Source organism: Limulus polyphemus, unplaced genomic scaffold (assembly GCF_000517525.1).
Source record: "Limulus polyphemus unplaced genomic scaffold, Limulus_polyphemus-2.1.2 Scaffold63, whole genome shotgun sequence".
Taxonomy (NCBI): Eukaryota; Metazoa; Arthropoda; class Merostomata; order Xiphosura; family Limulidae; genus Limulus; species Limulus polyphemus.
The window spans coordinates 110,040-122,639 of NW_013665673.1; the positions used below are offsets into that span (position 1 = coordinate 110,040).

Consider the following 12,600-nt stretch of genomic DNA (forward strand, 5'->3'; position numbering starts at 1 on the left):
TGTCATGAAAGCAACTTGTGTGCATGTGACTTTTTTAACTTTTCCAGATGGAGAAACTTTTGATTATCTTGAATGTTGTTGCTTGTGACTTGTAAACGGCTTTTGCCACTGACCTCTGAATGTTACGTATCACAAGACGCTGCACTTTGCTTAGCATGGTTGAGACAAGACTTGTTGTAGGTCTCTTTCTGGGTGGTCCAGGTTTCCCAAGTTGATCCAACTTCCTTTGCTTTCCAATGTCATTAAGTGTAACTGATATACCCGTCTTGAACGCATATTTATGATCTGAGTGTATGGATATTTGAATAGATTTGTTAATATCTTTCCAAAACTGGTAAAATTTCAGTGGCATCACACTATCTTCTTTTTATTGTTTGTTGTTAAGTATAAGGCTACGCAAAGGGCTGCTTTTGTTCTGTCCCCAGCGATTATCGAAGCCAAATTTTCAGTGTTACATGTCCCTAGACTTACCATTGAGCAACCGGAGGAGGGATACAAAACACTAAACAACGCTAAATTGTAGTTCTGATACACTCTGTTCCACCGCGACTTTATTCTCACGTGAATTACTGATTTGTATGTTTAAAATAAATTTAATATAACGTAGTCAATTTTGTGTAGACAATAAAACATTAATTGTACTAGTACTGTCTTTACTGTCCTTAAAACATTATATGTAATGGAGTGGGTTCATTGTGCATTAAAACCTTTCCTCAATCAAGTTGAAATTGAAAGATGAATCGGTGACGTAAAGGCCTAATGCATTTTGTGATTGGCCGTACTTTCTGCTGTGAACTGCAGTTTTGTCCATTGAAGGCTCATCAGCACAGCTTGGGTCAGCAAACCAAAGAAATATCATTAAACTTCTTATAACGATGAAGTTTATATAATTTCTATGGAGGTTTCAAGATCGAAGGTTTGAACATACCCCACGCTTTCAGGTGTGGGGGTGAGGGCATTATAACATTGACAGTAATCCAAATATTTAGTTAACAGTAGCATCATACTAAGGGGCTGGTACGCTAGTTGGTTGTCCCCCCCCCTCTTGTCAGCAGCTTTAAATTAAAGATGACCATATCTGAAACTTAGAAGACTCGGATCTAACTACTTAGCTCACAAACTCACAATGTGCCGTTCAGACTGTAAACACCAAGTCAAAATACTTTTATGAACAAAATGAAGCTGAAATTTGAAATCATGATATGTTATTTACAAAATGATCCTTTCTACGAAAGAAGTTAATCTTCATAATAAATGTTTTCTAAATATTCCAGTTATTGTTGTGCTCCACTAGAGATAAAACTGATTAACTTTGAGATAGCATTTTTTTTAAAATTATAACATCACTTTAAAAACTATAATGAATTATACATATATATATATGTATATGTTTTGGAGATCACTCTTACAAAATGTCTTAATGGATGTATTATGGAAAAAAAGGCGAATATAAAGCTGAAAATATGGGAAAATCTGATTGTTTGAAGAACAATAATTCTTTATTTATTACATACAAGACTGTGGATTAGTTTCATAATAATTGTGTATACGAGTTAAAACATACACGTGCTCACATTAATATGTTAACTCTCTTATCTTCTTTCGAATTTAACTTTTTAGAAATTGGTTGCAACATTCGGTTATTTACTGACTGACGAATCTATTTCTTGGTTGATAAATTATGATTTATGAAAAAACATAAACATAAATTAAAGAAATGTTGAAAGAAAGTAAAATGATTTTGAAAATAAAGCATTCACCATTAATGGTAGAATTACGTTAGTTTGAAGCAACATTGAAGCAAACAGTGCATCTTTGATTTTCCTGTTATATAAATATACATATTAAATGTTTATGAGGTTCAGAAATAAACAGGATTTTGAGATACAGCAAGCAGAAATAATATTATTTTTTAAAATGAAACGACATGGATTTTCGAACACCACATGGATGTTATAAAAGATTGCGAAACGGAATCCGTTAAAATCAATATTTGTTGATTCAGAAGGAAACTATCTTATGTTTCCAACTGTAACTACATTGATTACACTCTAGCGAACTTTAAGTACTAGTCACGAGAGGGCAGCATTGTTGAGACCTAATTCTTTTACACACGCTAGAATCACCTGTTTGTCAATTGATTTGAACATCATTCGTAGGGTATCTGCAGCATCACCTGGTGAATCCTGTATAAATGTCTTCTCCGCATGACTTTGGTATTTTGCAAAATATTCACATTTTTTAAGTGGGACACTTTAAAACAACGAAAAGCGTTCTAAATTGTACATTTGACAAATTGTATAAACTTGCCAGAATTTAATAAGTTTTGGGTGTAAAAGATCGTAGACTTTGTTAATTTCACTACTTTGGTATTATGTACAGAAATAACGAATGAAGTTTTATAGCACGGCTACTTTTGTTGTTCTTCACCTTCATGTGCTCTGTTTTTGTTGGCTCTGGTTTCCCACGGCTGCTCAATATGGTGCAGTGATTCTCCAGTACGATAACGAATGTTCTCGTAACCTCTCCATCTTGGAGCAGGTGACGTCCCGAGCCCTGAGACATCCAGAACTGATGGTGGCCGCAAGAGAAACAAACATTAAGATGGACATTCGTATGCCTCTTTCGGAGTGCCGAAGCGGATCTCTTTATCCTTTCGTCGAGGCCTTGAAAGAGCAGAAAATCCAAGCAGTTGTAGGGGCCGTAGCTGACCATGTATGTGAAGCTGCGGCTACACTGTCCAGTGTTCACGAGAAACTGTACGTCTCCTGGAGTTGCACAGCTTCTTCACTATCAAACAAAATACTTTATCCTACCTTTGCTCGTACTATACCCTCAGCCGTTGCTACTGCTCGGGCCGTGATATCCTTGGTAGCGGGACTTCGATGGAAGAACTCCGCCTTACTAGCAGCTAAAGACGAGACTTGGCGTCGGCTGGCCGAGGAACTGGACTCAATCATTCGGGATCGAGGATTTGTCGTCCGGGCTTTCCTCCTTTTAGATACTCGAGCAACGGTGGAAGAGATAAAATCAGCGTTGTCTGCCGTCAAACCTCCTGTAAAAGGTAAGGATTCTTAATTTAATGAACAATCTTCCAGCTTCTGTAAATTATTTATAAAATTCGAGGTAAAACCATAACATCAACTTTATTTGTTACTTTTAGAGTTTGTGAATAAATTTTAATTGACTGAATGATTTATGCGTAGTTTTAGCTATCACCAAAAAATCCTAACACTTAACATAACCCCATGCATGAAATGTCCGAGAATTTGGCTTCTGGCGTTATTACTTGAGTTCACTGTAACAAGTGAAAATATAAGCTAAAAGAACTACAACTCAAAAGATAAAATATATGTTTAAGATATAAATTAGCTATATTCACAAATCCCATATGATAGAGAGAGTTCGTTATTAAGTATTGTTCTTAATGTGTAGTTATTGTACAGGACTCAAAATTAACTCTAAAAGACAGAGTCTCAAAATAGGCTTAGCTACAAATAAAAACAACATTTTAGAGATGTATATTATGTTCACGTTATTCATAGTTTCATGAGGATTTCTGACACCACAAGGAGAATTTCCAGCTAATCTGTTATGTTTGGACCAGATCTTTAAAAGTCGTTCAGATGCAACTAAAAACCTATGTCTCCTTTCTTAAGATAAAAACAACAACAACCATTTCAGTAATTACATACAAAGTTATTTCACAGATCTGATATTGAAATAAATAAACTGATAATATTTGACAAGAAACATTCCGCTGAACTTTGAAATTAGGGGGAAAATGCATTGATACTGTATGCATAAATAGAGTTCATTGCATTAATAATACATACGGAAATCATTGTCGTAGCATTTATAACATAGGTAAGTAATGTTAAATTTAACAGAAGGTTTAGGCTGTATATCTGTGGTGTTTGACGAAGTTTCTTTAGGGGTAGTAACACACCTGTAGTTACGACAGTTGTTTCATTTCGAGATATCAGGTAACTTTCGTTTCTTGCTTTCGGGTGTTTTTTTGAAATCACACTTTAATCAACTTTCTTTTTCTTGAATTTATAGTTTAAAGTATTGTTTAATGATGAATAAGAATTAATATATTATTAAAAGAAGATTTTAGTGTGATCTGACTTTCATCCAATCGTCTTTTGAAATATACTTTTACTATATTTTGATTCATTATACAGTATAATTTGACTTTTATGTTTTATCTTGATATTTTCAGTTATCTTACGCTCTGAATAACTTTTATTTTGGTTCACGTTGCTGCTGCTGTTACACTTCAGTCAGATCTTGAATCGCACATTTTACCATATGACTTATTGTTTATTCGCTTTAACACGGAGTTCTCTTATCTTCTGATTCACATCGTTGTTGCACTTTTACTGATCCTTTTGTCATTTGTTGATTTTACAGCTTTATATTACTTTGAATTTAAACTTCATCTATTACAATTGAACTCAAACTTCTGTAACGCTTTGATTCACACTCCAGTTACATTTTAATTCTCACACCAATCACTGTTTAACTCCTACACTCCCTCCATCTTTATAATTTTCAGTATTCAAATTCACAGAATTTGTAGTGTATACAGGAGGGATTTACACATTTTGATAATATATTTATATAAAAAAACAGTTTTATGTAATAGCCCTGAAGATGCAAAACGTTGGTTAAAACAAAAGTGCTCTTGCAAACATCTGAAATGTAAAGGTCGTTTTTTTCTAATTTTATTCAAAATCACAGCTTAACTTATACTGATCAAAAGGGGTTAAAACACACGAAAAATACCACAATTTGGTGTTTAAAAGGAACCAAGAAGATTATGGTGTCAAAATAATGTTATTTTAGATTTAAAGTTCTTTTAGAAACTTCGTTTTTAGCAAAATATTATTTTGTATACAACCTTGAAGTAACTAATTCACTTCATTAAATAAATATGAGTTGAGTTTTCATTCTATGATCATCCCAATCGACTTAACATATCTACTAACATATCCTTGAAGGACCTACGTTATAATTAGTTGTAGACTGGGATACTTCAGCTTCTTTTTTTTGCAATTAACAAAAAACAGAACAGGATTTGATATATTTATTCGCTGTTTTAAATATCTTAGAATATGTCAACCTATGCTGGTTGTCCAATCACATTTGAAGCACCATTGAAAATATAAATAAAGTTGACAGACAATGATTTACGAGATGCAGCGCTCTACTTTGAGGCACATCATTAACAATTATTAAACAGATATGTATATTTTGTTTCACACTCTTTGAGCATCAGTTAGCATATGTTCAGGCTGCGGTACTGGTTTTTTTTTCAACAACTCAAAATCGATTAAGAAATGCTTCGACTAAGTGAGCACTATGTGTTGCAAGAACTCTAATGATTATTGGCAAACGTACAAGTCATAGAGACTTTTTGTTTCTTTAGAAACGATTTGATATTTTAACTGTGTTTTGTGGAGGTGTCAAAAAAATAAAAAAATCGGAGAAACCAACTAATATACCAAAGTAAATTTATTATCTATTTCTGATCAAAACGAAATGTTTAAGAAGATCAGGACTAAAAAAAATAACCCAATAATTATAGTAGCTAATGCAATATAATCAGTCTAACTAGAAGTATGCAAAGCAATGAAACAAAAACTTGCAATGATTAGCATGCATTGGTTCATCAATTGGGTATACTCTCACTTTCGGCCGTAATTCCAATAAGATCGGCCTGGTAGTTAGGGTGCTCGACTCGCAATCTGTGAGTAGCAGGTTCAACTCACCGTCACCGAACATACTCGTCCTTTCAGTCGTAAGGGCGTTACAATGTGACGGTCAATCCCACTACTGAATGGTGAAAAAAGTAGTCGAAGAGTTGGCGGTGTTGACTAAGTACCTTCCCTCTAGTCTATCACTGCTATGTCAGAGACGATTAGCACACATAACCTTCGTGTAGCTTTGTGCGAAATTCAAAAGAAACCAAAATAATCCAATAAGATCTTACGAGGTTCAGCCAGCCTAGGAATATTAGGTTAGTCCTAAATCCGCATACTAAGCTAATAATGCCAACGTATCATGCATAAATTAATATATATATAATAATAATAAATAAATAAATAAATGAAAAACTATAATATGTGTAGAAACATTTTAACCGATTCTTAATGAAACTAACATCAAACAAATAATGGAATGTAAGCTACTGAAAAGTCGCTTTGGTCATTAGGTGCTTGTTTCATGCATTTTAACCGATTCTCTTTCCTTTGGAAAGTCTATTATGGATATATTTATAATCAGTTGCTGCATACTGGTGACACAGTAAAAATATATTAAATCAAACGTATTACCTATTGAAACGGTGTAATTATTAAACAAGTAAATTATGTATGTTTGTAAGGACGAAATTATTAACAGCATGCTACCTACATATTAACAATGATAGAACGTGGATAGGAGATTTGTTAACATTTGTTTCTTTGATAAGTATACAAATTGCAAAATCAACATACTTTCAAGTTACAATTTTTACAATACAAAGTTTTCCATACATTTTATGGAATCATAAAAGAATGTGAAATATATATATTTCGTATGTATGAATAATAAGAAAAGGTTACATACGCACCCAAAATAACACTACCAGGATTAAACCTAGGTTATGTCCGCTTGAAAGCGCTTCGAAGGCATTCGCTGTAAACCTTTTAATGTTATCTTCTCGACACAGCAGCTCTCCCACACGTTGTTCCTATCATTCACTATAGTTGATGTTTGTTCAATCATTGATTGTGTTCTTTAAACATTAGCTTAAAGATGGAAAAGAATTTTTAGGAAAAAAGAAAGTTTCGTATAAGAGAGTGGTTTCAGTGAAACAGAGAATATAGTTATACTTTATTCAATTTATTATGAAATATAAAATGTGAAGTGGAAAAAGTCAAGACATCTGTTTCCAGTGAAACTGAAAAAGGCTTAAGAGCCATATAGAAGTATGAGGTAAAAATAAAGAACACTTGCGGAGAGAATTTAAAAGTTTTAAACGCATATAGAGGGAAAAAGATGAGCAATATAGTATATGTTGTAAACTGTATATGTCCGAATAGCTGAAAGACAACGAAACATTTAAAAGAATGAATATAGCCAAAAGCTAAGCGAAAAACTACATTTTCACCGATTTTCAAAATTAATCGTGCTAATTCTTTATTGAAGCAATGTATTTTCAGAAGACGAAAATGTATGCTCCAAAATGGAAAAAGAGGTAATATAGTTAAATTAATGTATGAAAATTGAATAATTTTGTGTATAAGTAAATATTAAGAACGACTTTTTTGTTATTACGCTACAGTTTGATGTCATAGCATTGTTACCTTCAAACTATTAGTTTTTCCCAACCTGTACAATCTATTCGAATTATTTGAAAGTGCTAAACGTAAAAGTATATATTGAGGACGAAGTTGAGACAGTAATCTATATTTCAACAATTAACACCCGTATAAGTACAACCAATAATCAGTTCTTACTTAGAGTACAACGCATCTGTTAGTACCTCATGTCATTTTGGTTTTAGAATTCGAGACTTGTATTTAACTGGTTTGTAGGCGAAATATGATGAACAAGCGTTGCTATGGTTTTCTGACAGTTTCAGCACGTGCAGCTTGGTAATACAGTACCCTGAGTTGCCAACTGATATGAGATACCACGGTAAAAAAAACAAAAAACGCTGTATATTATTTCTTTATTTATTCTGCATGATGTTGAAATCAGGATTCGTGTGTATCATTCTCGTTGCATTTATAGTAACATTCTGAAGTAAAATATCGTGTTGTTACTGTAGCTGGAATATGAAAGACGTTCGGGAAATCTCTCACTGCCAGAAATAATGTTACACAGTAAAAAGCTGGAGTTTAAACTCTATACAGATACCAATAAGTTGCTCTAGCTAAACTTAATATTGCCAACAAGCGCCTCACTCATACTAGCTAGTTCTTTTATACATTCTTGACGCTAACATTGATTTATTATCCCAGACAATACTGTTATTTAATAATAATTGCGATTTTTTTACATATCAACTAACATGTTATATACATTCTAGGTAATTCCCAACAACAGCAACTTATCGGAAAGAAACTACGTGTGTTTTAGTGTCGGATCTTATTGTTATTTGCAATATTTCCCAATGATGCTGTTCGAAGTTAAAATCTAATTTTTCTAGTGCATTATTGTGATCCAGTACCCAGCCTTATGTAGGTGTTTCATAGCTTTTTTATTTGTTTTTAAGCGCAAAACTACACAATGGGCTAGCTGCGCTGTGCCCACAGCGAGTATCGAGCCCTGATTTTAAGCATTACCAGTCGTAAAGCTTACCACTGAGAAACCGGGAGTATGTTCGATACAGTTTGTGTTTATTATACTGTTCGTTGACGCAATTGCTCTAATATTAGAATTATACTTTCTATCATTCGTTTTAATGCTTCAAAATAAAGAAACTAACATAATTTCTGCATGAATATATTATATATGTATATATACTTTATGTAACATGCATTCTATTTTGCATAACAATGATAATTCTTATTGAGTCCCAGCTATAAATATATAAATAAAGTTTTCCTAATTGTCTTTTTTTTCCCACAAGGATTACAAATGGTTTTAAGTGATTCATTTGTTTTGAATATAAAGCCACGTCGGTACAAGTTTCGCGTCAGTATCAGCTACTGGGGGACGGGTAGTTAACGTACCGGACTGTAAATCCGAGAGATTATGGCTCAATTACCATTGAATGGCGGTAAAATCCTTCAATTGGATAAGAGTAATCCAAGTATTAGTGATGGGTGCAGTTGATTACTACTTTCCCCTAGCTTATCAGTTCAAAATTAATATCGGATAATGCGCATAACCCCTATTTAGCTTTGTGTGAATATTTGAAACAACCAAACTACTGGCTCTATACTGATGGCAATGTTTTATTGTGTAGAATATTGGAAGAAAGATGAAATAAATACAAAAGATTTAGGTTGAATAAACAAAGAAAGGATGACAAGAATGTCTTGACTTTGGAACTCCTTAAAAATTTATAATGTTTTGAGAAATGCATTTCATTAACTCGCCTGCATGCAAAGCATTCTTTTAACTTAACAGTAAGTTATAGTAAATTACAATATATAATTACAAAGCTTAAGATTTCCAAAGTAAATGAAAACAAAAAGGAAAAGTATCATAATGCATTATTCACCGCACTTTGGTTGTAAGTGATTATTAACAATAAAACACTTTTTTAAGGTTTCAGTATTGCGCTTAAACATAAGGCTGTAACTTTGACTTGAGTTGTTACTGGTATATTTGTATTTATAACGAATCATTAATTTTATATATTGTGTTAATTATACATGATTTTAATTTTTAAGCAGGAATTACTATTACGTGAAATACACATTTGCTCTTGTGCTTACAGTTGTCCCCCGGTGGGACAGCTGTATGCCTACGAACTTACAACGCTATGAGCGGTGGACACAGCAGATAGCCTAATGTGGCTTTGCGCTAAAACAAATAAATAAAAATTCATAGGTTTTGTTTAAATTTATTTCTTCAACTAGCAAACCTGTGGGCCTATGACCCACATTTACAGGTTTCATTACTTCTCCATCTTTGACTGTGTAAAAAACAACAACAAATCATTAAACTGAAAAAGTGCAAAATACTAGTTCAACAAATTTGTTCAAACTACAACTTTTCAATTATAGCGACAATGATCATTAAACTGAAAAAGTGCAATCTAATTTATTTAACCAAGTTACAAATTGTAATTAGTAGGCCTACATATTTACGTGCTTTAACGTAAATTAATGCCACATTTGAGGTCCGCTTTCGGGAAATCCCAGTAAAAGTGTTTTCGCGAAATACCACGGTTCCATAAGGTTACAACTTTTAACTTTGTGCAATCATAGTTGTACCTTAAACACTATACATTTCTCTTTTTCTTGTGAAAAGCCCACTTAGGCCAATTGAATTGCTTTACGATTCAATTGACAAGTCTATCTATTTTCTCTCTATTTCTATCAACATTGCATTCGTCTATAGTTCACTTACGTTGTCGCTGAGTTACCACGGTTGTATCCTGTACTTCCAATCATCATCTGCCTGAGGCAGGTTCAATTACTTTAGAACACCCTTTGATGAGACAACTTATTCTCTTTATCTCTTTCAAAATTGTTAATCTCACTGTAATATATCAACCATTAGGCCTTTCACTTTTACAGTGGTTAACTTTTCGTTTTCTAACTTTTCTCTCACCGACTTGTCTTTCCTGTGACTTTACTTTTTACTCACTCTTTCCGCTCGTCTGTTCGCCGTTATTTATACGTCTATCACTTCTAGAAATACCCATACTCTCGACATCAATGGATTGGGAACACAAAGTTCGATAGCCTCGACATCAAATAATTCAAAAACATAAAATAAATAAATAAATAATACTACCTACACTAAACAGTCTTTTATATCTCACAAGTTGTTACATGGGTAAGTGTTGTTATAGTGCTCATAGTTTCAAAGGTCTGCTCTGTTAATGAAATTGTGTGTGCTATCACGTGAGCAAGACTTTTCAACGTAACTTATCAGGAAGTAAAGACTGGAGTCCTGCAAAGTTTAGAAATGTAGGGAAAATATTTTCTTTTCTTTTTTACTTTCTGAGTAACATTTTTGGGCACATAATTTTTTTAATGTTTCTTTAATAACTAAAGCTCTTTGAAGCGCGTATGGTCATAGAAAGTACCTATATATACTAATTATTATGGGAAACATGGCAATGATGACTGATCTGTTTGTTAGTATGTCTGGGCTTAAACATGGTTGATATATGCACTACCGGCACTTGTGTTTAAAATTTTTCAAAATTATAATAAATAATTAAAAATAAAGTTTTGTATATACACAATAAAACTTTATTGAAGACGTACGGCTTCCACTTTAAAACAGAAATATCACTCTACAAGTACATGTTTCGACGTGATCTACGTCATCCTCAGGAGTAACTTACAAGACTATTTTATACTTTCCCCTTGTCACATTACTTCATTGTTATTTGCATATTTCCTTGGTGTAATAAAAAAATATAATGTATCTCGCCAAATATCAACGTATTGACTTGCTAGTCCTTCGTCTCTATTTAATACTTGTATTTGTTTTTTCTGTTTCATTATTTCTAATGTTTCTTTAATATTTAATGATATAAAACTTCGAGGCTGAGCTAAAACTAAAGTTTGTATTGTATGTTGGGTAGTTTTACATGTTCGGCTACAGCTGAAATTTCTATTTTATTATTGCTTATGTAACTTTCGTGTTCTTGCAATCTAGATTTTAACTTTCTTTTAGTTTGACCAATATAAACACTACCACATTCACATTCTATCTTATATATACCTGTTTTATCTGTTAATTCTATTTTGTCTTTAGCATTCCCTATCATATCTTGTATCTTATTTATTGGTTTGAAGATAAGGTAAAAATTCTGACACTTTTTATATACTTTATATGATTGACTTGTTGAACCTGGAACATAAGGTAAACTTAGAGTTTCTTTTTTCTCATAAACAGATTTTAATGTGGTATTTTAAACTGAATTTGCATTTTTGTTAAATTTCTTAAATGCTTTGTCTACTACATTTGGTTCAAATTCTCTATTAATAGCTATACACTTAATTAATAACAATTCGTTATTTAAATCTTCCTTGATATGTTGTAGGGCTATTTGTTATAGATTGTAACAATATAAGACAAGTAAAATCGTTAGAAATTCTGAGGCTTTTCAGAAAATATAGTCATACAAAAATATCCCAAGATAGCCCAAAGAAACGCTACACTGCTATATTAGCCGACACACCTGAAAAGAAACGGATATTGCCATAGAGAACTGGTCAGTAAAAAAATTATGAAGAAAAATGTTATTTTCTCCGAGGTAAATGGCACACAGAAGACCAAATAACATAAAACAAAATATTCAGAGCAGCAGTTTTCTGTTTTGGGTGCAACATATGAATTGTAAACTGTGGTTCCATCATGAGTACAATAAAGGAAATCCGTTGTACGTGCACCATTTCTGGGAGGAATTCATAGATTGAAGTCATGCTACGAATATGTTTTTGTTTTTCATAATAGTGACATTTTTACCGAATTGGAAGTTGGTTTTTTATAACATTTTATTGACTCATCCATTATCCACCTATATGACTTGGTAATTTAGTTGCTTGTTCCAAGCAAGTATTTTTGATGAAATAATGTATCAAACTATATGCCACAACATACCCTGTTAGCAATTGACTTTTCCTTAAAACTTAAGCTATATATTAGAAACTATGGGAGATCCAATCATTTTATATTTTGTTCTTATAAGCAGGGATAATACTGTTACGACAGCGGAGGTCACGTAACGCTAGTAACACGCCACACGCTTCTAGAACGTTCATGAAGCGTCGGGAGACTACTAGATATGAGGTAGTCTTGTATATATAAGACCGGCCAAGAAGCGACGGGAACAATGTGTAATTGAACTGCGACAGAGTATTGTTGAGTTGATCACGTGAGACGTTCGTTGTGAATTATAGCGTTTTGTTA

The 12,600-nt window shown here is 32.9% G+C and overlaps 1 protein-coding gene across 2 annotated transcripts in view; it reads left to right on the forward strand.

Annotated features, from left to right (window-relative positions):
* The first annotated feature begins 2,115 nt into the window (after positions 1-2,115).
* LOC106464738 (retinal guanylyl cyclase 2-like) overlaps positions 2,116-12,600 on the forward strand; it is a 101,758-nt gene continuing 91,273 nt past the window's right edge. The window contains exon 1 of one of the 2 annotated variants that reach the window (XM_022393009.1): positions 2,116-3,064. In XM_022393009.1, coding sequence (XP_022248717.1) covers positions 2,392-3,064 — 673 coding nt within the window. In that variant the 5' untranslated portion in view covers positions 2,116-2,391. The remainder of the gene's footprint in view (positions 3,065-12,600) is intronic. The other variant, XM_022393014.1, reaches the window with a different exon arrangement.